General features: G+C 47.7%; 1 protein-coding gene across 1 annotated transcript in view; it reads left to right on the top strand.

Annotated features, from left to right (window-relative positions):
• Window positions 1–27,460, top strand: part of LOC135205415 (uncharacterized) — a 157,647-nt gene that overhangs the window by 51,013 nt on the left and 79,174 nt on the right. Inside the window, exons 5-6 of the mRNA XM_064235957.1 lie at window positions 7,187–7,340; window positions 22,091–22,269. Of these exons, the coding sequence (XP_064092027.1) occupies window positions 7,187–7,340; window positions 22,091–22,269 (333 nt within the window). The remainder of the gene's footprint in view (window positions 1–7,186; window positions 7,341–22,090; window positions 22,270–27,460) is intronic.

Raw genomic sequence — 27,460 nt, 5'->3', positions numbered from 1 at the left:
TAAATTCACTATAAATCGAAATATTGTGCTAGAGACTTCCAATTTGTTGCAAAATGAAGGTAAATGATCGAATATTACTAGAATATAAGAGTTTTAGCTTACAATTGCGTTTTTCAGCCATTTCGGTAGAGTCAAAGTTGACCGAAGGTTGAAATTTTGGCACATCGTTATTTATATGAAAATATCTCAAAACTGATAAAAGCTACAACCATGGGTTGTTTTTAGTTGTATTGTGCATGAAATTGCACACATTTCCATATATAAAACTTTATGTAACGGCTAATTTAAAATGGTGCAAACATTATGACAATCGCACGTATGATTTATGATTTTTTCGGAATAGTTACTGCGCAGACGTAAGGAAAAAGTTTTTTCATAAATTCACCATAAATCGAAATATTGTGCTAAAGACTTCCAATTTGTTGCAAAATGAAGGTAAAGGATTGAATATTACAAAAATATAAGAGTTTTAGCTTACAATTGCGTTTTTCGACCATTTCGGTAGAGTCATAGTTGACCGAAGGTTGAAATTTTGGCACTTATCGTTATTTATATGAAAATATTCCAAAACTGATAAAAGCTACAATCACGAGTATTTTTTTTGTGTTCTACATGAAATTGCGCACATTTTCACATATAATACTCTATGTAACGGCTAATTTAAAATGGTGCGAAAATTATGTCAATGTGACGAAATAATTTCTGAGATGTGTCACTGATACTTTTTAGTGCGATAAGAAAGAAATTCGCGCCTGCGTAACGATTGTAAACAAAACAACACCTTGATCTGTGAACTCCCAGCATCCCCCAAGGCGCATGATTCAAAAGTTTTAGGCTGGTAGGCCTATAAGTATTTTTCCGCGAATTTTAAAAAAAACTTTTCTATGTCGACGTAAAATACGTCCAATCGGCACCCGACAGACAATTTATCTCGACGTAAAATACGTCCAATAGGCATTTAAGGGTTAATGAATCATCTGTTGGAGGAGAATGTAGTGATGTTCCTAGTGTTATAGTAGGTTTGTCTCGGGAGCCGACACGTGGACCCAGCCCAGACAGGTTAGTTAGTGTTTTGGGCTGTTTGGCTGCTGATCCTACCATTAATTTTCATGAAGAAGGTGCCATAGAGGAGCCTACACATCCTTCTCATCGTCGGTTTCCGTTGCCGGAGCAGGAGGAGGGAGTCACGCAAGAGTTTTTGTCTTCCTTTTCGAAAGTTGTTGATCTCATTCGTGGGTTTAACAATTTGGAAAGTAGGACTCAGGCTCGGTCGTCTTCCCTCCTCCTTGCTTGGAAGCCTGGTTGGGAGCTACACAGGATCCCAAATCTTCTCTCCAGCTTCCCTTTTGGTCAGTCTTGTGTAAGGTTAACGCCTCTATTTTGGACTGGGACGGTTTGCTTCGCTCTAGGGGCTCTGCCAAGCTACTACTCCCGCCTCTCACAGGGCTAGGAAGAACTGTGCTATGAACTCTTACTTTTTTTATGTCACGCCATCTTAATCCAGACCTCATTCGCCTGAAGCTGGGATTGAGTTTGGAACAGGTGAGGTCGGTGGCTCCGTGCTTGTCTCCTCAGGATGCCTCAGCATTGGAATCTATGGCAGCCTCCATGTTGCTCATGGTTTCTTGGCAGGACTTCTGGTCTGTGGTCATTGCCAAGATAGCTTCCGACAGGTCCCCAGAATGGTTGGTGACTGCATCCTCTCTTGCCAATCTGTTGCAGTCCAGAGGCAAGGTGTTTTCATATATGGCTCACCTCAGTGTTAATTTATGGGCTAACCTTCTGCTGATTAGAATGCGATAGGCCAGCGTCGGGCAGACACCAAAGACAGACTGGTGCACCAGGCCGTGTCTAAGTCGGAGTCTCGTCCTCGGAGACATCCTCCTCCTCCTCCTCCCCCCCCTGTCCAGCAGTAGTTAACCTTGTCCAGAAGTAGGCAAGAAGATTATCGCCTGGTAGGCCGTCGATGAATTCGAGTTCGGCAGGGCCTTCCGTTCGACTCAGCCTTGATCAGAGGATCATTGTCCCTTTCACTCTTGTTCCTATAGGCCAAGAAGGGGCCCAAGGGGCAGAGGTAATAGGGCCCTCAGTAGGTTAGGCGCCTCTCCCTCTCCTGTGCCATGGAGGGGGATGCCTAGCGGGCCATTGGGCCAAGTGGCAGAGTTATGGGGTGGAGAAGTGAGTGGCAGATACCCTTCGGGTGGGGTACCTACTGCCATTCGATTTCTCTCCCCCTCTGTCGGACAAACCGCAGCTCACAAAGGCATGTCCTCCAGATTCTGAAGTTCTTGGCTCTTCGGGAGGAGGTGCAGAAGATGCTGGACAAGGTTGCGATAGAGGAAGTGGTGCGTCCGTCTCCGGGGTTTTACACTCGCATCTTCTTGGTGCTCAAGGCGTTGGGAGGATGGAGACCTGTAATTGACTTATCCACCTTGAATCACTTCATCGGGAAGACACGGTTCAAGATGGAGACCCTGCGTTCGGTGTTCATGAGGGAAGGCGACTTCATGCTGTTGATAGACTTAAGGGACGCATACTTCCAAATCCCTGTTCATCCGATGGCTAGGAAATTCCTTCGCTGCTCTCTTGGGAACATGGTCTTCGAGTTGAAAGTCCTATGCTTCGGGCTACAACAGCCCCTCAAATGTTCACAAGGGTCTTCTCTCTTGTCAAGTTGAGCCCATGCTGAGGGGATCTGTTTGCTGAGGTACCTCAGCGATTACTTGGTCTTGGCAGTTTTCAGGGAAAAGCTGCTGCAGGACAAGGATCGTCTACTTCGGTTCTGTCTGGAACTGGACGTCGTAGTCAACCAGGAAATGTCGAGCCTCGTACCCAGTCAAAGGATTCTCTACTTGGGCATGGTCATCAATATGACAGTGGCAAAAGTTTTCCCTTCGTATCAGAGATTGGAGAAGTTGCGGGTGGTAGTGCGCAACTTCTTGTCGGAACCACATCAGTCAGCTCATCAGTGGCAATTTCTTCTGGGAGTGTTGTCATCCCTGAAGAAGCTGGTCCCTCATGGGTGTTGTCTTCTTCGGTCTCTGCAATGGAGACTGGGAGAATTCTGGTCTCTGGAAGTGGACTCACCCCTGTTAATGTTTCCTCTGTCTCTGGAAGTGAGAGAAGACCTTTGGTGGTTGGACGACCAGAATCTTACGAAGGGTGTCCCTCTGCGTTCTCTTCCACCGGACTTCCTTCTGTTCTTAGACGCCTCCCTCGCGGTTGGGCGGCCTTATGTAGGCGACCTCATTGCTTCAGGGGTTTGGACGACAAGCAGTAACATATCAACATCTTGGAGTTGAAGGCAGCCTTCCTGGGTCTGAAGAATGTCGTTCTCATGTCAGACAACACCATGGTGGTAGCCTATGTGAACAAACAGGGAGGCCTGGTTTCTCATCAACTTCACGCCTTGACCGTCGAGGTTCACCAGTGGGCGGTTAGCAGTTAGGTAGAGCTCTCAGCCAGGTATATCCCAGGCAAACTGAATGTGGTCGCAGACAAACTCAGTTGTCGGGATCAGATCCTAGGCACTGAGTGGTCGCTTCATTAAGTGGTAGCAGACAAGCTTTTCCAGGTTTTGGGTAGACCCATGTTGGACCTTTTTGTGACTCAATTCAACAGGAAGCTGGAGATATTCTGTTCAATGGTCCCAGATCCTTTAGCATTGGCAGAGGACGCATTCCAACATCCCTGGGACAACCTGGAGGAGTATGCCTTCCCTCCGTTTTGTTTGATCCGTCAAGTTCTGAACAGGCTAATGAGTTCACAGGGTCTCAGGATAACTTTGGTAGCCCCTTTGTGGCCTCAGGCAGAGTGGTTCCCAGATCTGCTGTAGTTGTTGTCAGAGGTTCCGAGGGAGATTTGCCCTGTGGTGACATCTCCTGTGTCAGCCCCATGCGGAAATGTTCCACCAGTCAGTAGAATCCCTGTCTTTTCACGGTTGGAGGCTTTCAAGTCTCTCCTCCGAGCGAGAGGCTTTTCTCAGAAGGACGGCAGGGCATATGTCCAGCAGTCTCAGAAAGACGACCTTCGCGGTTTCCAAGGCAATAAGCGATCTACTGTGATTGGTGTCGTAACAGGGTTTTTTCCACTCGCAACCTCTATTCAGCGAATAGCAGACTTTAACCTTCCTCAGAGACGAAAAACGTTTGTCCGTTTCTGCCATTAGAGGCTACAGGGAGGTTCTGAGTTTGGTGTTACGCCTTAAAGGTATCGACATCTCCTCTTTCTGGGAACGTTTCCTTGCTAGTTAAGGGGTTTGAGCAGTCGAATTCTCCTAGAGAGCTCAAGCCTCAGACGTGGGATGTTTCCTTGGTTCTCAAGAGCTTCACTAAGTCCATATGAGCCCTTGTGTCGCTCATCTGACAGGAACTTGACACTCAAGGCAGTTTTCCTTCTGGCCTTGGCATCTTCCAAGAGGGTAGGAGAGCTCCACAATCTGAGCTATGAGGTGAAGCACACCAGGGGTTGGGGGTTGTTGTCCTTCGAATTTGTCATGGAATTCGTGGCCAAGACCCAAAATCCCTCTGTGTACACTGACAGGTTCACTTCGTTTTCCATTCCATCACTGAATGACTTGTGGGTGGTGATGCTCAAAAGTGTTTGCTGTGCCCTGTCCGGGCCCTGCGTTGCTATCTTAAAAGGACTCAGCACCTGGGAGCAGGCTGCCACAGACTTATTGTTAGCACAGGCCGTACTAGAAAGAGGTGTCTAGGAATACTGTCTCTTTTTGGATACGGGAAGCCATCAGACAGGCATACTTGTCTCTTGATGATTCCACCACCATGTCTGTGCAGGCTAGAGCGCATGACGTTACACCAGTCCGCGTTCGCCTCTTTCTATCTTAAGGATGTTGCCCACAGATCTGCGGACACGTTTTCCCTGGGTACTGTGGTGGCTGCCCAACAGGTTGTGTACTCATAGTTGCCCCTAACAGGGCACTTTTGTATCTTTCCTAAGATGATTGTGTGGATGAGAGAAAGAGTGAGTTGGCTGGTCTCCTTCTTTCTTTTGTACCTTTCCTTCTTCCTTCTGGTAGGTTAAGGAATAGACACGTCATTCGCTGGACTGGTCTGGTACAATGAGTAAGGTAGTCATACTGATAGTGTGGCCACTTATTATGCAAATGTCAAACCCTCTATTCGGTAGCATATCCTCCACTCCTAGGCAAGGAGTTGAAAGTAGTACAAACCCTGGTGTTTTGGTTTGCTATTAGACAGTCAAAGTTTCTCTTTGGTTCCCTATACAATGGTTCTCCCATATATCATTGTACATCACTCAGGGTCTAAGTGGTTATATATCAATTTCTGGGCTCGGCCTGTGTCGCTTCGTGAAATATCCTTTTAGTTCATATTTCTAAGGTAAATTTATATATCAATTTATCTAGCTTCTCAACGAGCTTCCGTCCCTCTACAGAAGTCATTTCTTCTGGAAGCTGGACTGGTGGGTAGGCCCCCAGCCGGTTTAGGATGTCTTGTACCTCCCTCCAAGTATGAGTCTATCCTATTGTTAAGACCGAAGGTTTGTTCGCGTATGAACAAATGACAAATTTTCTAAGACAATTTGTATTTTTCATAGCTACAAACCTGAGGTCTTAACATTATACTGCCCACCTCTAGCCGCCCCTCTGTTAAAACATCCTGAGTTGGGAAAGACTGATGCGTGATCGTAGGTGAATGGTCTTTGACCATCCTTCACCCGATCTACGCATGCGTTGTCAGTTATCACAAGATTCCTTGCTTTCATGTTTTTTAATTGGATCCCGCTAGGTGCTGGAAATTATCTTATTGTTAAGACCTCAGATTTGTAGCTATGAAAAATACAAATTGTCCTAGAAAATTTGTCATTTTTGGATGTTATTGATAATTTTTGTTTAATGTAGGTATTGCCAAGTATTTTGCAATTTTTTTTTTCAGATTTATGTTTATATAAAATTTATTCAAAGTACATCTGTTGAGTGATTGCTTCTGTGGGATTAATTTTAACTTCCTCTAACAACAATTACACTCAGGAGCAAATAAAGAGAATGGTAGCCTTTTGTAAAGATGTAATTGTAAAATGATTAGATAACTGCTGGATTGCTTTGGAAATTATTCTTAATGAGGAATTGGTGAGAGCTGTTTTATGCAGTCATGTGAATAGACTACTAGATTCAAAGATTGAGATGTTTCGGTTTTGTAATAGGAGATTGAGATGTTTTGTTTTTGTAATAGGAAATGGGGAGCATCATTTAGAAGTATAGTAGTATATCTGGTTGTAGCTTGAAGGTCAGCATAAAGCCATATATTAAGACATGGAATAGGTTTAAATTCAGGTTGGAAGTGCACACAACAGACCTCTCAAATGGAAAGCTGAGGTAAGATTGTTACAGTATTTACAATGGTAAGTGGTTACATTATGAATGTCTAAACATAGGTTAGGATAGGGTAAACTGTTTACGTATTTTGTTACAAAGCAAAGAAAAGGCTATATTTTGCAGTCTTTTCAGTACAGTATTGCATAATCAGTTAAAACTTTACAAGAATTTAGGTTGTTCAAACCAGTCTGTATGAAAAAGAACTAGCTGTGCTTTACCTATAGTATATTTGTATGTCCAGGTGTTAGATTTTTTACAGTTTTTTTATCCATTTAGTAAGGAATAATTGGCTTCCACTGTGGATAGAAAGGTAAAGCAAAGTAAGTGCTTATTGGAAGAAAATATTGCTAACATTAAGAAAAACTGGTTGCAGACCATAGCCTAATACTGAGTGGTTGTGTTAATTTTACTCCATAGTTGACTAGGAGACTAGTCCATACATCCTATTTAAAAAAAAAAAAAAAAAAAAAAAAAGCAAATGGTCTAGCAGTTGGTGGTGTAAGCCGTGACAGCTGCTGTGGGTTTGTTTTATATTGCATAAATCAAATCCATCTCATATCTTGTTTGGTTTTGATAGTGGCTAGATGTATGAATTATTTGTATAGTAATTGGAATCCTCTTTATACAGTAAAATGTGCTTCATTATGTATGAACAATAGCATTCAGGTGTACTCTTCATTTGGTGTTTTAAAAACTGGACTAGAGGCAAGGATTCCCAATTTTGTGTTTGCTAAATACCAGTGAATTTTAGATGTTTCAAATGAAGCTGCTTTTCTGTACAGTATCCTTCATGCATGGTTGTGTAATCTCATTATTGCTCTTGCCTTGTAGGTTAGAATCCGGTATGCAAATAACACCAATGAGACGTACGTGTTCCATGGCCCTAATGCCCCTGAAGAAAATCCTGGACCCGTGAAATTCACTCGACCATATTTTGACTGTGGCAGATCCAACAAGTGGTCTGTTCCTGCCATCTCTCCTTTTGGTAAGATAGAGTGGTCTGTTTTGTTGGAAATGATTCTTTACCAAGTTTTATAATTCAAGAAATTGATTTTAATGTGTTAGACTTAATATTTATCCATATTAGTATGTTCACATGCATTTTTACTTACCTACCAAAAATGATCAGGAAAGAAAAGCCAGTTGTTCCGACACGGCATACAAACCTGAGGTCCTTTTACAATAGGAAGGTACTAGCGGCAGCTGGATAGGTCGTAAGCTTTCGAACAAGGGGTTCGGTAGTTAACTGCTTGTCCGACAGGCGCGCGCAAAAGAAGCGCGACTGGGAGGTAACAAATCACTTTTGCTTTCGGCCTGCTGGCGTGTGGACGTGTATCACTCGCATTCTCTGTCCCGCTTCATGCGGTCGTTTTGCTTTCGCATGATTGTGTTTTTTTCCTTTTTTTTTTTATTTTTTTATGTATCTAGTGAAACTGAATTGTAAGTACAATCATTTCATTGAATTCAATTGTGAATTAAAGGATCTTGGTTCACAACCCCTCCGATTACCCGAGTGCGGGACGAAGTTCAACCAACCCGCCCCTCCCGCTTCACTACGGCCCTCCCGTTAACCCGAAGTGCCCGGGACTGAAGGGCGTACATTGCTTTTGGGAATTCATTTTCCCAGAATGATCCTCGGATTGGGTATGCTCGGTGCCGAGGGCGGGAGCTCGCTCCGAGCGTATATTGGGTTAGAAATGTGTAGATGAAAATCGTAAGTAAGTGCTCTTTTCATTTATATTTTTTTTTGACCTGTATACCCGTTGCCGAACGAATGCGCTCGACACGGAAACTTATTCAGTATGAAAGTGGAATCGCAAGTACAGTATTCTTTTTCATTTTCATATATTATTTTTTTTTATTGTAGCAATACTCATTTTGGATCAGTTTCCGAGCTTACCCGGAGATTGATCCTTCCCCCTTTTTATTTTTGAATGAAGTGAATCGCAAGGTGCAGTTCTTTTTCATTTTCATTTTTTTATTGAGATTGCATTGTTGACTGGGATCAATGTTCCGCTATTCACGGGAATTGATCCTTCCCCTTTTTTTTATTTGTATGAAGTGAAATCGCAAGCGCAGTAGTCTTTTCATTTTCATATATTTCTTGATTGCATCAATTCATTATGGATCAAGGTTTCCAGAAACCTTGATCCATAAGGTAAGGAATGAAACCTTTCACAACCTTGGCGCGTCGGTGGCCGAGGGCGGGCGGAAATGCGCTCGATCCGAGCCCTTATTCTTTGTGAAGTGAATCGTTGCAAGATGCATTTTCATTTTGTTCTTATTATTGATTGCATCAATATTATTTGGTTCAAGCCTTCCGCTCAGTCAGGGAATTGATCCTTATCCTGCCTATTCGTGCCGATGGCACGATTGCTCTAGGGCTCTTATTTTGTTGTTGGGTACATGGGTACTGTGCGGGGTGGGGAACGAGACCCCCCCCCGCTCAGTTTCCCACAGATGGCTCTTCCCCTTAGGGGGGGGGAGGTTATCGGCGTTCTTCTCCTCCTCGCCCGATCCGTCGAGCGCGGGGTGAGGGCGCTCGGTGCCCGATGTACAATTGTATTAGGGTCTTCCACTCGTTCGGGAGGGATCAAACCCCCGCACGAGGGGATTTCCCCCCCATTAATCGCTACTACTATTATTTCCGCAGGTGCTACTCCACGCCACGAGTGGACCTTGGTGAGGTATGGGCGTCCTTCCAATTGCAGAGCGTGCTGGTGTCCATGCTGCGGTTCTATGTCTGGGCCTACTGCGGTCACCCTGGAGTGTGACCACGCAACCAGTGACGACGTCCCTCCTCACCTGGTGTACTCGCCTCACGTGGTAACAGTCTTGCCTACAGGCCGCTGTGAAGTACCCCGTTCGCACCGTACCGAGAGGGGGGCGTGCCGCCAGCCGCTCGTAGGTTGCCGCGCTGCAGCGACCACACTTCCGCTGCCCTAGAACTCGCCCCTGGACCTGCCGCCGGTACCAGGATGTTGCTGGCTGCTGCTCCACTTCCTGTGTTTCCGGTGCTGCCTGCCGTACCTGCCGATTCTTGGGCTGTTTCTACAGTTACGCGCTGTCCATGTCTGAGTTACTGCGCTGGCTGTCCCTGCCGTTGCTGCGCTGGCGTTCCTGCCGTTGCGCGCTGGCTGTCCCTACCGATGATGTGCTGGCCGTGCCTGCTGTTCCTGAGATGCCCATACCTGCTGATGTCGTCCCTGTTCGTGGTGGGTACTACCCCAGACTTTGGTCTGTCTGTACAGGTGCGTCCGTGGGCCCTGTGGCTTCGGCTACAGCAGCCCCGGCTCTCCGCCCTGGATAGCAGATCTTACGTCTGTCCTGAGGAAGCTGACGAAGAAGAGGAGGAAGGTGTCGTGGTCGTCGTCTTCATCTTCTTCATCGTCGTCGGCCGCCGCCTCTTCCCCTTCGACTTCTAAGGCTTTACAGCCGAGGAAGAAGAAGGTCGCCTCCTCCCTCCTAAGAAGCTTCCTCGGGAGCTTCTCGGGACCCGTCTCACCTCGGTGGGACGGGAGGGTTCCTTCCGCTGGTCCTCCTGCTCCTTCGGGAGCGGGGCCCGTCTCTTCTTCCGCAAGGAAGAAGACTACGGGGACCAGAGGGGTACCGGCTAACACCGTACTTCCTCCTCGCCTGGTGTCAGTGGTTCTGCCACTGCATCAGGGTCCGTCTCGGCCTCCCGTTCGCGGGAGGTACCGAGTGTACGGTCGCCTACCAGCGACCGTGCAGCCAGGAACCACCTCTGAGTCCGCTCAGCGTCAGGTTCACGGCACGGGGCGGGAAGACTGGTGACAGCCGCTCATGCGACTCTCACCAGACCAGCTATCACTCGCGGTGAACAGCTGGCTACCACCCGGGGACGTGACGGTCCACGACCGACACGGGCTGAGGCTGGGAAGAGGTCCTCCCCGTTCGCCGGTGCCAGCCACGGCTGGAACCAGCGACGTGACGTGCCGTGGAGGACAAGCACCGGTCTCACTGCGACAGTGGAGCCTGCAGGTCGCCTGACCGTCGCTCTCACAGAGAGCGATCGGGTACGGCAACCAGCACCAGCTCTTCTGACATCGAGATCAGTGCCGCTGTGCTCAGTCCAGCCGTTCTCCACAGCGAGACGGTTCGACCAGGCCTGCAGCTCGATCGTCACCGCGGGTTGACGATTCGCCTGCAGCCCTCCAAGTCCTGCTGGTCCTGCCAGCGGGCGACGAGGGAGCGTCAGGTCTGCCTCTCCCGTACCTTCAACCTCCTCGGGTTACACCGGGAGGAGCGAGGTATTGAGGAGTGATCGTGAGGGGTGCGCCCCTCAATGATCCCACCACGACGCCCTAAACCCTACGTGCCAGGCACGGTTCTTGGACGCCGGCCAGGACGTATGCGCAAGTGGATGGGAAGACCGAGAGGGCTGTCGCTGTTCCCCCTTCTTAGGAGGAAGGTTCTCGGAATATGCTCTTGTTCGAAGGGCTTAACGGTCCCACTCTGCAAGATGCTGTGACTTCCGAGATCCGAGGAACTTTGCCGGGGTTACGGCGCTGATTCGTCAGCACAATGACCTCGAGGAAGGATCGCCGCTCCCACCAGCAGAGCCACGTCTCGGCTCGAGTCGTTTTGGGCCCGAGAGGGAATCCAAATCGACGGTGGGGGTCCTGCCGCGATCGGAGCTTGCCGACTGGGTTGAGCAGGTAGTCTCTCGTCTCCGGACAAGGAGGCTCTCTCGGTTCTGGACGAGTCGAACAAGCTCCTTCACCTCCTCTACTGCGACAGAGGCGTTTCTACGTGTCTTCGGACATCGTATTTATATATCCCTTCGGTCCTCCTGAGGGTTTCGACCTCGACGAGGACTGGAATGAGTCGGAGCGGTATCGGCTCTCTCCTGTCAGGTCTCGATCAGCCCCAACCAGACGACGTTCACAATGGAAGGACGGCATTCCCCCTCACCTGCTGCCGAAGTGGGGGAGTGCCTGGCCAGCCATTGGGACCCGTTCCAACAGCAGGGCGTACGTTCCAGGGGCATCGAAGGACGTAGCATTGAGACAGGAGATCAAGACCATGCTGAGCAAGAGAACTGTAGAAATCGGTACGGATCAGTCACGGGCTTTACAGCCGACTCTTCCTGGTGGAAAAGTCTACAACAGCTGGCGCCCAGTGATAGATCTCTCTTCCCCGAACCGGTTGGGTTCGCCAGACCCGGTTCACGATGGAGACGGCACCGCTCAGTGCTCGACTCTATCAGGGAGAACGATTTTCATGCTTTCAGTGGACTTGAAGGATGCGGATCTACAAATACCCATTCATCAGTCTCCAGAAAGTACCTCCGCTTCATCCCTCGACGGGACGGTGTACCAGTTTTCATGGCCACGTTTGCTTCGGTCTCTCAACCGCCCCACAGGTGTTCACGCGAGTGTTCACTCTGGTGTCTGCTTGGGCCCATTCGCACGGGATACGTCTGATGAGGGTATCTCGACGATTGGTTAGTCCTGGCGAGCTCCCGCTCGCAGTTGCTACTAGGACAGGGATCGAATGCTCGAGTTCTGTCGCGATCTGGGGATCGTTCTGAACTTCGAAAAGTCCGATCTCGAGCACAAGCAGAGGATGAAGTACCTGGGTATGCTGATCGACACGGTAGCAGATTCAGGGATGCAGCCAACCAGTTTCCTGTCCACGCAGGAATCAGGTAGCTCAGCAATGGCAAGTCGTGATCGGACACCTGTCGTCACTCGGGAAGCCAGTCCCTAACGGGCGTCTTCACCTGCGGTCTCTTCAGGGAGACCAAAGGAGAGTTGGTCACAGGCGACGGATCCCCCAAGCCTTCCATGGTCACTGACACAGGAGGTGAGGCAGGACCTAGCCAGGTGACTGGACGACAGGAACCCCTTAAGAGGAGTGCCTCCGGGCACTCTCCCCCCGGACATGCAGCTGCTCTCAGACGCATCGACCGAGGGATGGGGTGCACACCTGGAAGAGTTGCGTACTTCAGGAGTGTGGTACGAGAACGACAAGCACCTTCACATCAATGTACTGGAACTAAAGGCAGCGTTCCTTGCTCTCCAAGAGTTCCAGGACCGCTTGATGGGACACTCAGTGGTGTTTGATGTACGACAACACCACGGTGGTGGCTTAACGTCAACAAACAGGGGGGGCCTAGTGTATCTCCCGTTGTATCAGTTGACTCGGCAGGTGCACGAGTGGGCCGAGGCACACTCAATAGAGCTGTCGGCAACGCTACATTCCAGGGAAGGAATGTAGTAGCAGACACGCTCAGCCAGTCGGGATCAGGTGATAAGGACCGAATGGTCTCTACACCAGGACGTGGAGGAAAGGCTCTTCGACCTGTGGGGGCGACCAGTCGAGGATCTGTTCGCCATCCGGCACATCAGGAAGCTCCAGGTGTTCTTCTCGGCCGTGCGGATCCATGGGCAGCTGCAGAGGACGCTCTTCAACACCCGTGGGACAACCTCTTCGCCTATGCCTTTTCCCGTTTCTTAGCCTGATTCGCAAGGTGATCAGTCGAGCACTGGTCATCCCGAATCTCAGGATGATCCTGATGGCTTCCAAATGGCCACAGGCCATTTGGTATCCGGACCTGCTGGCTCTTCTCGCAAGAGAACCGAGAGAGATTCCCCATCCATTGGCACAACCTTCTCGGCCAGCCACACGTCGAGCGTTATTGGTACCACCGAGCAGTCCAGTCCCTACGTTCTTCACGGCTGGCTGTTATCCACCTTCTCTTGCGTACGAGAAGCTTTTTTCGTAGCGCAGCAACAGAGATGGCTGGAAACGTCCGTCAGTCCTCTGCAGCTGTGTACCAGGGAAGTCGGCCGTCTTCGGTGGTTGGTGTTGTAGACGGGCCTATCTCTTCTCAGAGCCAATCTTCAGCAGGTAGCGGATTTCCTCGTTTTTTCTTCGCCGAGGAAGCTCCTCTAAGTTCCCACAGTCAAGGATACAGAGCCGCCTTGTCGCTCCTCCTGAAAACTGACGGGATTGGACATCTCGAACTCGTTCGAGATCTCCTTGCTTAGGAGCAGCTTCCAAAGGTCTTGCCAACCCAGGGAACTCAAATGACCCTCGTCTTGCTGGACCTGGCATCGGCAGAAGAGAGTACGGGAGCGTCATGCAGATAATGATGTGGATGAGATGCCCTGCTTTGTCCTGGTGGGAGGACGCTACTGGCGCTATCTGAAGAGAACTCGACACCTCGGGTCCTGAGTGTCGACGCTCTCCGTTAGCAAAGGGGTCAACAAGAAAGAAGTATCAAGAACACTCTTTCGTCCTGGCTGCGTGAGGTCTTCAGGAGGGCGTAGGAGGCTGAGGGTAGTGACGACATCCGTACGTCCCGTCCGAGAACTCACGAAGTCAGAAGTATTGGCCCCTCGTTGGCGTTTCGTAAGAACTTCTCCGTGGCGCAGGTATGGAAGGCGGGGCCTGGTACAACCAGACCACCGGCAACTTCCTTATACCTCTTGGATATTGCCCATAGGTCCTTGGATCGGTTTCTTCCTTAGGACCCGTGGTGGCTGCTCAACACGTCGTCTAGCTAACCCAGACCCTAGCAGGCTGAACAGCATCGAGTCCTGGTGTGACTGTATGAATAGATAGTGATGAGAAAGTGACTGGCTTCTCTTTCTATCTTTTTCTTCCCCTCTATCCTGTGGGTAGAGGGATACGGTCATCACCCTGCTGGATAAGGACGAGATGCGGTGAGCTATATGACAGAGCCCAATCCTATCCCTTTCACGAGGGATGGGAGCAGAATATCCACCACTTCCTTCTACAAGGGGGGGAAGTGGATGCCTACAAGAGTCAAAACCATGACTTTAACTTTGCTCCTGTACAGGAACAAGTTCTGACATTGCTGGTACGAAGAGATACGCTTGCCTCTCTCTTAGTACTCGGTCCAGAGGTCTGACCATTGATCCTGCGGTGCACACCCCGATCAATCGGACAGAGGCTTGGATCCCTCCCTCGCTCTTACGACCAAGGGAGGCTTCCAAGGTTGGGTCGAACCAGTCTGTTCACAAAAGACTCAGATTCCCACCCACCAAGAAGTGAGTCTTCCTATTGTAAAAGGACCGAAGGTTTGTATGCCGTGTCGGAACAAATGACAATTTGTCTAAAATTGCATTTTTCCTAACTATACAAACCTGAGGGTCCTTTTACACATAGCCCCACCTCATGCCACCCCTCACTCTGTAGTTTTGCTTGGGCCAAAAGCAAAAGTGATTTGTTTACCATCCCAGATTGCGCTAAGCCGCGCGCCTGTCGGACAAGCAGTTAACTACCGAACCCCTTGTTCGAAAGCTTACGACCTATCCAGCTGCCGCTAGTACTTCCTATTGTAAAAGGAAACCTCAGGTTTGTATAGTTAGGAAAAATGCAATTTTAGACAAATTGTCATTTTTCTAAAAAAAATTATTTTAATTATATTAAATTTATAGCATTTAAATTTGTATGCTACTTGGTAAAATTGTAGTCAATGGGGGCTTTTTCAAATATTTCTAGGGTTTACAGTTTTTGAGACGATGTATTGAAAAATATGTACTTATTTTAAACTTGAAATAGATCAGTAATTATATGGCAAACAAAACATTTACCTGATTCATATTTATGCTTTTAATAGCTATCATAATGATTTGTCGTAATGCAGAAAATATTATGCGGTTGAGTGAACAAGAAAAGATAGTTTGTTCATGCCACTTACCTGACAGATATATATATAGCTGTATTTTCTGACGTCCGACAGAAATTTCAAAACTCGCGGCACACGCAGTGGGCGGCCAGGTGGTAGTACCCATTCCCGCCGCTGGAGGCGGATATCAGGAACTATTCCATTTTTCTATTCATATTTTTTTCTGTCGCCGGTCGTAAACAACTGTTTACAGACCTCTGCTCAGGATTTTTTGGAATTTGACTCGCTTTAAGTATCTGATTGATTTTTTTGGTATTGAATTGGATTGTTGAATTGGCATGCGCGATAGTGGAGCCGTTTTTTGATTTTGGATTGACTTTTCTATATAAGATATGTCTGGATCAAGTGCTGTGAGTTTCAGTGTGTGTGAGGGCTGATTGTAAGGTGAGGCTACCGAAAGCATCGGTAGACCCCCACACAGTATGTATGAGTTGTAGGGGGCTTAATTGTTTGATTGATAATCGGTGCAATGAATGTGAGAAATTGACCGATGATGATTGGAGAGTATATGAGTCCTATCGCCTTAAATTGGAGCGCGATAGGATCAGGTCGTCTTCCTCCAGGAGTGGTTCTACCAAAGGTAAGGCTAACATCTCTCCTACCTTAGCCACCTGTAGTGTTTCGCAACCCCTAAACCTGTGTTGCCTTCGGGCTCTGATTCTGTGTCGGGAGAAGCGAATGCTCTCTCTCTGATTTTGGAGTCTCTTCGCACTCTGGAGACCAAAGTGAAAGCCTTAGAAACTGGCTCGGTGCAAGTGTGTGATCGTGCCCCCAGTGTTGTGGAGGGGGCGTCAGATCGGCCCCATAATGCCTCTAGGCCTAGACCTCTATCAGACTCCCAAGACTCAGGGAGTAGGTATGTCGAAAGCCGCAAGAGGATTACGGGGGCTTCCCACCGATCTGGCGTCCCTTCGGCAGGCCTTGTAGCAAAGTCCCAGGCTGCCAAGGAGCGCGCACGAGCGCGCGTCCTGAAAGAGTGCTTTTCGTCCTCCGAAGCGTCCTCCTCCCCGCGCAAGGGGTGGAGCGCTCGGAGAGACTCTCGTCCTCTGAAAAGGACGTTTCGTGCGGAGGACGCTTCACGTCCTCTTTCGCCACTTTCGTCGGAGGATGCGTATGACGCTTTTCCGCCTCAGAACAGGGGTAAGATCTCCTCCGATGAGGACGCTGGGTTGCGTGCACAGGCGCGTATACCTGAGAAGCAGGTAGCTGTACCTGTGAGAAGGAAGGAGGCGTCCCCTCGCCCCTCGTCTTCTCACAGGATCAGTCCTGCTTCCTCTGTTCATTCTTCCCCGACGAAGAACATTCTTTTGTCCCTTCAGGACCAGCTATCCTCTCTTATGGCTCAGAGGACTCGCCCAGCAGCAGTCGAGCCTAAGCGGAGGAAGGACCTTAGACTGCCTGTCAAGAGGACGAAGCAGTCTCTTCTCCTTCACCTACTTCGTCTCGTTCGCCGATCGCTTCTCCTTCGGCGATTCGCCGATCTCGTTTCGTCCTCTAGAAGGACGTTACGTCAGGACGCTTTTGAGGAGGACGCTCTGCACGACGTTCGGACAGACGCTCGTCAGGACGCTCCGTCAGGACGCTAGGCAGGACGCTAGGCGGGACGCTTGGCAGGACGTTCGGCAGGACGCTCGTCAGGACGCTTGTCAGGACGCTCGTCAGGACGCTCGTCAGGACGCTCGTCAGGACGCTCGTCAGGACGCTTGGCAGGACGCTAGGCAGGACGTTCGTCAGGACGCTCGCCAGGACGCTAGACAGGACGCTCGGCAGGACGCTCGCCAGGACGCTCGGCAGACGCGGCAGGAAGCTCGCCAGGACGTTCAGGGCTCTTTTCAAGACGTTTTTTTTGGGGGGATTCCGACCAAGAGGTCGTACCCCCAGACGCTAGTTTACGCGCACAGGCACGTATTCCAGCGAAAAGGTCTTCCCTTTCGTTTGAGAAACGTAAGGACGCTTCTCTGGCAAGTGAGACTGCCGCGGATGGCGCTAAGGACGCTCGTCCTCGTCAGGACGCTCTACCTTCATTGAGTAGTAAGCGTCATAGAGAAGACAGCCGAAATAAGGCTGCCTCTAGCAAAGATAGGGGTCCTTTGATCAAGCCAAGACCGACATTAGGACGCCCTCTCCGGACAGACGGTCTCCTCTTCCGTTTAGGAGAAGAAGGAGAGCTAAGTAGTTCGGCTGAATCGGTTGAAGAGGAACCTTCTGCGGCCCCTTCAATCTCGGACTATAAAGTCCTCGTGCGACTCTTGCGTTCTTCTTTTTGAAGACAAGTTTTCAGCCCGCAGCTCCCAAGTCTCCTCCTTCGCAGTTTTCTTCATCTAAAACTGGAAAAACCCCGGAGTTTGTAGAGATGAAAACTTCTCTCTCCACGAAACGTGCCTTTAAGAAACTCCAAGATTGGATGATACGAAGGAGAGATCAAGGCAAGACGACCTTCGCTTTGCCGCCAGCTAGACTTAGCGGAAAAGGGGGCATTTGGTATAGAACCAAAGATGAAGTAGGAGTTCGTATCCCTTCTTCGGCTCAAGGAGATTTCTCCAGCCTAGTGGATTTGCAGAGGAGGTCGCTTTTACCCTCTGCTAAAGTAACCTGGACCTCTACGGAGACTGACCATCATTTGAAGGGTCTGCTCAGGACGCTGGAAGTGTTCAACTTCCTTGACTGGTGTTTGGGAGTTCTGGATCTGCAAGCGAGAAGCCCAGAATCTCTCAGTCTGGGGGAGCTGTCCAGCGTGTTAGCATGTATGGACAAAGCCGTCAGGGATGGTTCGGAGGAGATCGTATCTCATTTTGGAACGGCTTTATTAAAAAAGAGAGCTTTGCTGTGCAACTTCACAGCTCGTTCGGTAACTCCAGCTCAGAAAGCGGATTTGCTGTTTTTTGCCTCTTTCGAACCATCTCTTCCCCCAGACTTTAGTAAAGGACCTGACGAACAGTTTGCAAGAGAAGACAACTCAGGACCTTTTGGCCCAGTCTACAAGACGGTCAGCCGTACCTTCAACCTCTTCAGCTGCGGTTCGACCGCCGAAGAAAGTTAAGCCACCTTTCGTGGGGCTCCCCCCTCGAGAGCAGCTCCTCGAGGGAGAGGGTTTTCACGAGGAAGAGCTTCCTTTAAGCCAAAGCCTTCCAAGTGAGAAGCATGGTCCTTCAGACACCAGTCGGAGCCAGACTGAAGTTTTTTGCTGGAGCGTGGAGAGAGAGAGACACGGACTCTTGGTCCCTCAAGATCGTGGAGAGGGGGTACAAGATCCCCTTTTAGATCTTCATCCTCTTCTACGACTCCAGAGACCTTTCTCCATCCTATCAGGGAGAAAAGAAGAAAGTATTATTCGATCTCCTTCAGCAGATGATCGACAAAAGAGCGGTGGAACAAGTCGCGGACCTGGGGTCTCCAGGTTTTTACAACAGGATCTTCCTAGTACCGAAGCAGTCGTCAGGTTGGCGTCCAGTTCTAGATGTAAGCAGGCTCAATCTTTTCGTGGAAAAGACCAAATTCACGATGGAGACGCCTCATTCTGTTCTGGGAGCCTTGAGAAGGGCGACTGGATGGTGTCCTTAGACTTGCAGGACGCGTACTTTCACATCCCGATCCACCCTCATTGTCAAGAAGTATCTAAGGTTTGTCTTAGACAAAAAAGTTTGTGGGCAGTTCAGAGCTATGTGTTTCGGACTGACCACGGCTCCAATGGTGTTCACAGTAGTAATGAAGAACGTAGCGAGGTGGCTACACTCTTCGGGAATAAGAGTTTCCCTGTACCTCGACGACTGGCTGATCAGAGCGTCGTCGAGAGAGAAGTGTCTGAAGGACTTGCAGTTCACTTTAGCCCTAGCGAAGTCCCTGGGACTTCTGGTCAACCTCGAAAAGTCGCATCTGACCCCAACACAGTCCATCGTGTATCTGGGGATTCAGATGGATTCAGTGGCTTTTCGAGCGTTTCCGTCCCAGGAACGTCAGCGGCTAGGCTTAGAAAAGATCTCAGCCTTTCTAAGGAAAGAGACTTGCTCGGCGAGGGAATGGATGAGTCTGCTGGGGACCATTTCCTCGCTAGAAAGGTTTGTTTCATACAATCAACTTACCTGTCAGATATATACATAGCTAAGACTCCGTCGTCCCAGCTATGTATATATCTGCCAGGTAAGTATGTATGAAACTTTATTGTATCATAACAATATCATTTTCCTTGGGAAGACTGCACATCAGGCCTCTCCAATTTTTCCTTGCGGACGAGTGGAAGGCCAAGGACGATCTCAATGCCATATTGAGAATATCGCTTCCGATCAAGAACCATCTAAGATGGTGGTTGGACCCTCAGAAGCTTCAGGAGGGCGTGTCCCTAAGTCTTCTGAGCCCCGACCTAGTGTTGTTTTCAGACGCTTCCATCACGGGATGGGGAGCAACACTAGGAGGGAAGGAAGTGTCAGGCTCCTGGAGAGGGGAACAGGTAGCCTGGCATATAAATGTCAAAGAACTGGCAGCAGTATTTCTGTCCCTGCAGTTCTTCGAAAGGAGTTTGGTGAACAAGATTGTTCAGATAAACTCGGACAATACCACAGCACTCGCTTATTTAAAAAACACCAGGGAGGAACACACTCCAGAACGTTGTTTTCCACCTAGCGAGAGAGATTCTGCTGGTGGGCAAAGAGAAAAAATGTGACTATCCTGACGAGATTCATTGCAGGAGTGCAAAACGTCAGGGCAGATCTTCTCAGTCGTCGGGAACAAGTCCTACCGACGGAATGGACCTTGAACGAAGACGTTTGTCGAGACCTGTGGACGTCTTGTGGGGACGCCACTGGTCGACTTATTCGCGACGTCAAGGACCAAGAGACTTCCTCTTTACTGCTCCCCCCCCGGTCTGGATCCAGAAGCAATCGCGGTAGACGCTTTGCTTTGGAATTGGACGGGCCTAGACTATACGCCTTCCCACCATTCAAGATTTTGGGGGAAGTCATGAGGAAGTTTGCGGCCTCGGAAGGGACGAGGTTAACCCTGATCGCTCCGATGTGGCCAGCGAGAGAATGGTTCACAGAGGTCATGTCTTTCCTTGTAGACTTTCCAAGGACATTGCCCTGGAGGAAAGATCTACTCAAACAGCCTCACTTCGAAAGGTTTCACCAAAACCTCTCCGCTCTGGGTCTGACTGCGTTCAGACTATCGAAAAGCTGGCCAGAGCGAGAGGTTTTTCGAAAGCAGCTGCGAGAGCAATCGCACATACGAGACGTGCTTCCACAAGAGCTGTTTACCAATCGAAGTGGGCTTCCTTCAGGGCATGGTGTAAAAAGGAGGGAGTTTCCTCTTCCTCGACCTCTGTGAACCAAATAGCTGATTTTCTGCTCTTCCTCAGGAATGTGCAGAAATTAGCGGTCCCTACCATCAAGGGATATCAAAAGCAATGTTGTCCAGCGAGGTTTTTAGGCCAACAGAGGCCCTCGACCTGTACTGACAACAAGGACATTCATGACCTTTTAAAGTCTTTCGAGACCTCGAAGGTTCCTCAAATGAGACCTCCATCATGGAACCTTGACGTAGTCCTTAAATTCCTTATGTCAAGCCCTTTCGAACCGCTTCAGGCAGCGTCTCTTCGAAACCTGACAAGGAAGGCTCTTTTCCTAACTTCTCTTGCGACGGCTAGAGTTAGTGAAATTCAAGCGTTTAGCAAGTTAATGGGATTCAAAGGGGACAATGCTGTCTGCTCGTTGAAAAATAACCCAACTTTCTTGGCGAAGAATGAAAATCCTTCGAACCCTTGCCGAAGACTTTCGAGATCAAGGGTATGTCAAGTCTGGTGGGCCAAGAACCAGAGAGAGTCCTGTGCCCGGTCAGGGCTCTCAAGTTCTACGTGCATAGAACGAAAGAGGTAAGAGGTCCCTCAGGTAATCTCGTGGTGCTCTGTGAAGACCACCAGTTACCTTTATCGAAGAATGCTGTTGCTTTCTTTCTAAGGGACATCATTCGGGAGGCTCATTCATCTTTCCAGAAGACTGATTTGAGCCTCTTCCGAGTAAAAGCGCACGAAGTTCGAGCCGTCGCTACCTCTCTTGCCTTCCAAAAGAACATGTCAATCAAGGACATCCTTGATTGCACCTTTTGGAGGAGTAAACTCCGTCTTCGCCTCACATTACCTAAGGGATGTGAGAACGATTTATGACGATTGTAATGCACTGGGGCCATACGTTTCTGCGGACACAGTATTGGGGTCCGGAAGTAGCTCTTTCCCTACCCTTAGTTAGGATTAGGTTAGTTTGTTTGTGTTTTTAGGTTGTGGTGAGTCTATGTGAAGATCTCCCATCCTTTAGTTAGTTTTAAGGGGTTTTTGTGAACTATAGTTGGCAGGTGGTGGTCAGTTGCTTCGTTGACCTCATTTGTATGGCCTCGATGGTCTTGTCACGTTGAGGTCTCGCACCCGTTGACAGATCATCCAGAGCGCACCAGCACTACAGGTCTCCACCTGGCTGGCAACTCTGTTTTAAGCAAAAGCAGCCTTACGTGACAGTAATCACATAGTCTACTTTGCAAACAGGTGAGGAACCAAGATGTATATCATCTACTTAATTTAAGTTTCCTAAAAAATCCTATTCTGTCTCGTCCCACCATCCGAAGGTGGGATTCAGCTATATATATATCTGTCAGGTAAGTGGCATGAACAAAATGTTATTGTTATTATACAATTAAGTTTGTTCATACTTACCTGGCAGATATATATAATTAAAGTGCCCGCCCTCCTCCCCTCAGGAGACAGAGGCATTAATAAAAATATGAATAGAAAATGGGAATGGTTCCTGATATCCGCCTCCCAGCGGCGGGAATGGGTACTACCACCTGGCCGCCCACTGCGTGTGCCGCGAGTTTTGAAATTTCTGTCGGACGTCAGAAAATACAGCTATATATATATCTGCCAGGTAAGTATGAACAAACTTAATTGTATAATAACAATAACATATTTATTACTTTTAGCATTAAAATTAACTGCAATACTACTAGTTTATATCTGTTTTTAAGGTACAGCTGCTTTTTTTTACTGATTCCAAGTGTTTCTGACCTTTCCATAGCTGATTTGTATCCGCGTCATACTCAGTATCGTCACATTGAATATCCAACATTAACGGGCATTGCTGTTATGGAGATGGATTATGATCGAATAGATATAAATCAGTGTCCCAAAGGGGAAGGTAATGATGGCCCTAATATGTTTGCAGACACTTCAAGATGCAAGAAAGATACTACAGAGGTACAATAATTTTTTATCTTGTTTTTTTTTTTTTTTTTTTACTTAGTCTTTGGTTTAAAGGTTGCTTCGCATAGGAGTATTCTTTGCTCAACAGATTTGAGACATTGCTAAAAGTGTTTTGCTGTATGCTTTGTGTGATGAAAAGTATTTTATACTTTTCACGTGTTCGTTGTGTGTGTTTAAGCCCATCTGGCTGTACAACTATTTAAACATTGTTTGTCTTGTACTTCATTGAACCAACAAAGGTATGAGCAAACTGCAGTTATGAAAATGTCTTAATCTCCTTTGGTTTTGTTATATCAACAAATTTTTTGAAGATGTAGGCATAATTAGGTTTTATCTAGGATGCTTTGATGGAAAAATGCTTGAATTGTGTTAATCAGGACATAATTCAAAGTTTTAAAGGTTTGGTCCTATGGTCAGTAATATGCTTTATTTATATTTGGCATTAGTGATACATCATGATTCCCTTCTCTCTGATGTTACAACAGGTATGTGGAGATTTCTCATTGGCTCAACTACCTTATTAATAGCTGTCATGAATAGTTTGTGCATTAACATTACATGTCAACTAGTGTAGTGATGAGTCAAGTTTCAGATTTCACTTTGAAATGTAAGGAGAAGCATAATTTTTTTTTTTACCATGCAATAAAGCTAAACCCCAGTTGAGTTTGGTCTCGTTAGAGATAAATTTTGCATAGAATGTAACCTTAATTTTGTTCATGAAACTTACCTGTCAGATATATATATAGCTGTATTTTTCCGAATCCGACAGAAATTTAAACACTTACGACACACGCAGTGGGAGTCAGGTGGTTAGTACCCATTCCCGCCGCTGGGAGGCGGGTATCAGGAATCATTCCCATTTTCTATTCATAATTTTTCTGTCGCCGGTGCTGAAAACACCTGTTTTCAGTACCTCCGTCTTAGGATTTTGGAAACTTCATTGCCGCTAAGTATCCTAATTGTCTTTTGATTTATTTACTTGGATTTGTGGCTAGGCATACGCTATCTTAAATTGATTTGAATTTGATTCATTTTTGCATAAAATATCTGAATCTAGTTAGGCTAGTTTCAGACGGGGTTTTGTCTGCAAAGATAGGGTGTGGGCTACCGAAAGCTTCGGTAGATTCGCACTTGGTATGTTACGAGGGGTATGGGTCTTGCTTCTTTGTTGAGATTTGTCATGTAAGGAGTGTGAGACTTTGTCTATTCCGTAAGGAAGACGTATGATTCGTATGTACGCAATTAATCAGTAAACATGTCTAATTCCGTAAGGAAGACGTATGATTCGTATGTACGCAATTAATCAGTAACAAAAGTCAGGGTAGTGAACCTGCTAACCTTCCTGTAGACTTTATTTTGCATAACCCTGTAGTATGGCCTACGGGCTATGTATATGTCTACGAGAGATGCTCGCTCTCCTTCATTGCTGTGAAGTGCTACTTCTGTAATTGTTACTCCTAACCCTGCAGTGTTGCCTTCGGGCCCTAAGCAGTGTCTGTAGAGAAATTGCCCTTTCTCTGATACTCCTTCGATTCGTAACTTAGAATCGAAAGTGCTTGCTTTAGAGAGTTAAAAGTGAAGTGCAGAAGTGCAGTGATACCCCTTGTGTAAGTGGAGGGTGCGTCAGATCGGCCTCGTTTCGCCTCTAGCCGGGACCTCTGCTTGACTCCCAGAACCAGGGAGAGAGCAATGTCGAAAGCCGAAGGAGGGTTACGAGGAACCCCCACCGATCTGGCGTGCCTTCGGCAGTTTCTGATGAAAATCCCCAGACTGCCTAAGTGCGTGCACGTGCACGAATCCTGAAGGATTGCTTCTCGTCCTCCGAAGCGTCCTCCCCGCGCAGGGGTTGGAGCTTTCGGATGGACTCGCGCCCTCTAAATAGAAGCTTTATAGAAGAGGACGCTTCACGTCCTCTCTCTCTCTCTCTCGTTATGCGTTTCAGTGAGAAGTAAGAAGGCGAAACGTCGCCTGAACTCGTGTCCGTCTTTCCACCGAGAAATACGTAAAAGAAGTCATAGTAGCAGTAAGCTTTTGAGAGCGGACGCCCAAGCCAGGGGCGCGCGGGTGCACGCCAAGCGCGCGCCAGTGGACGCCGAGCGTGCGCGCCAGTGGACGCCGAGCGCGCTCCAGTGGACGCCGAGCGCGCTCCAGTGGACGCCGAGCGCGCTCCAGTGGACGCCGAGCGTGACGCCGAGCGTGCACCAGCGCACGCCAGGTGTGTCGCCTGGCTGAACGTTTCTGTTGAACTCTTCAAGCTCTTGTTTCAGATTTGGGCTTTAAAGAATTTTTACCTCTACCTTCGATGATACCTTCTACCTCACCTGCAAAGAATGTGAAGTAGGCAGTGCTTCGGAGTAAGCTTAAAGTGAACAGACAACTTCTTCTTTCGAAACCCAGCAAGACATCGGGTTTCGTGAATTCAAGAGGTCTCTGTCAATTAATATTGCGTTTCGCATAGGTGGATGGAGTTAAGGAAGCTCAAGGGAAATTCTCGTTTTCTCTACCGCAAGCTTTGCCATTCTGCCAATAAATTTAAGTTGCCAACCGCAGTCAAGACTTTGCGATAAGGCAGTTACGGGTTATAAAGGCTCGATGTCCTGCACGTCAGGACTCTCGGCAACGTTCAGTAGGATTCTTGCAAAGGCACTCATCAAAAGTACGCTCTTCAGGAAAGCGCAAGACAGGACTGCCTTTGCCATACTGCCAATAAATTTTAAGCTTTAGCAGGCATTAGTTGTGATACGGGAGAGGAAGCTGGTTGGAGAGTTTCTTCCTCTTCCCAGGATAATTTTGCCAGCTTTTTAGCCCATCTGAAAGGGCTTTTCAGATGATAGATTTTGTTAGTTCCTAGTCGGGACTACGCTGCCGAATTGAACATCGTCGTTCTACCTGACGTAAGCCCAGTCTCTTAACAGGATTCTTGCCCCTCGTTTGAGACGGGAATCGTAAAATAAAATGCTCGACTTCCTGGATTACGTTTTTGTCAATTCAGTGACTTTCCCCATTGACAATATACTATCGTTTTGTCAAGTAAGTGGGTATCCCCTCATTGACAAAATATCTCTTTGTCCCGTAAATGGGTTAGTTCTCATTGACAAAACATCTCATTAACTTGATATTGCGTAAGCGAATAAGCTCTTATTGACAAGATTCGGAAAGAGCTCTCATTCGTCATTCGCAGACTCGTACAAGAAATAGACTTGTAGACTACTCAATGAACCCTTATGTCCAATAACATAAGAAGCTTGAGCTGACTGCTTCGATTCTCCTAAGTTTTGTTCATGAAACATTTTGCCTGTCAGATATGTATGTAGCTGTATTTCCGAATTCAGCTATATATATGTCTGCCAGGTAAGTATGAACAAACTTTATTGTGATATAATTTCATATTTTGCCTTGCGTTATTTTATTTCTGGTTGGTTCAAGTCATATACGCTTGCTGTAGTTACCTCTTCGGATGGCAACGAGAGGTCTATGGTCCATTTTAAGGACATTTAATCGTTACTCCTGCAGCCTTCCAGGAGTTTCCGATTTATCTTTTACCGTTGTATGGTAGTGTTCTGACGACACAAACGCATCTATATATTTAGCGTTTTCTGTTTCGCTTAAAATATACCGCTTGAGAGTCTCTTTATGCTAAAAATAACGGACCTTTTTCTTCATAGAACAGGGTAGCTGGCAACCCAGGCATACAAAGTTAAGAGACGGACTATGACGGAATCCGTAAGCTGCTGCTGTCACTGTCTTCTCCTCCAGTCCAAACGAGCCAGTACCAACTCGTTCGCTGTCATGCGCGGTAGGTTAAGTCTCTCTCTCCTGCGGGATTGACTGACTAACCGTATCTCTGTGCTGGCAGTTACGTCTCTCTCTCTCCTGCGGGATTGACTGACGAACTGTATCTCTGCCCTACAATCACGGACTTTAGCCTAAGATTGAGGGGATTTCTTACATGAATGAATAAACATTGCATTCGTTTGGCCTTAATATGTTCTACAGAGATATCTTACTCCTTTCGGTGCTCGTTACCGCACGGTATAGGACTACGAGTCTACCACAACATTGCACTATTATATGCTCTCTTGCTTAGGCAAAGCGCAGCCTTATTAGGGAAGTAAACATACTGTGTGAGGGAATGGATGAGCTTGCTGGGGACCAATTTCCTTCCTAACAAAGAAGTTTGTTTCCCTGAAGAGACTGCAATTCAGACCTCTACAGTTTTTTCCTACCGGGAAACTGAAATTTTATTAAAGATCTAGGAATGATTCTGAACATCTCTCGGTGCGTTAAGTATCTCTTGAGGTGATAGAAAGAAAGTGCCGGACATCTGGAGAGGGTTTCAGATGTCCTGGATCATAATCTGAAAGAAGTGGAAGCAATTCAGCGTCCCTCCAGTCCTCGAAACGAGTTTTTGGAACCATGGTCCATATCAACTCTGATCTTCCACAGCTCTCTCATATCTTAGGAAGTATCTCTTCTCGGTCCCGGTTCGGGTTTACGAGAAAGAGCCTATTATAACAACAGCGTAGAATGGAACGATCCTCTAGAGTCTAGAGGTTCGTTACAGGATTACAAAAGTCCGTTGGAATCGTCTCGATCGAAGGCACAACTACTGACTTCCGAGTGGAATCTTTCTTTAGAAGTATGTTGAGAGTTGTGGAGACTTTAGGGACGTCCTTTCATTCATCTCTTCGCTAGGTTGAGGACGAAGAGGCTTCTTCTTCTCTGCTCCCTTATTCTCGATCCGGGAGCGGTAACATTAAACGCCATCCTTATGATATTGAACGGGGATGGATGTTTAGTCTCTTTTCCCCTTTTTCAATCGCTTAGGAAATGTAATAAGATGATTTATATCATCACAGGGAGCGACAATGACGCTAATCGCCCCATGTTGGCCTTCAAGACCCTAGATTCACAGAGGTCACGTCCTTCCAAGGACCTTTTCCGAGAGAGTCGGTCTCCTTTAACACGAAAGGTACCTATAACCTCTCCGCTCTGAGTCTGACTACGTTAAGACTATCGAGATGTTGACAGCATAAGATTGCAGTCTTCCCTTTCCGTTTGAAGAATGGGATAAGCTGGCAGTCACAAACTATTAAAGAATACGCAAATATGTTGTTGACGGCCTTTGGGCTCAGAGATTTGCTTCTGTCAAACAACAAAGCCCTTCACGATCTTTGAGTTCTGT

Source organism: Macrobrachium nipponense, chromosome 24, assembly GCF_015104395.2.
Source record: "Macrobrachium nipponense isolate FS-2020 chromosome 24, ASM1510439v2, whole genome shotgun sequence".
NCBI lineage: Eukaryota > Metazoa > Arthropoda > Malacostraca > Decapoda > Palaemonidae > Macrobrachium > Macrobrachium nipponense.
This window is presented reverse-complemented; position numbering and strand designations above follow the sequence as displayed.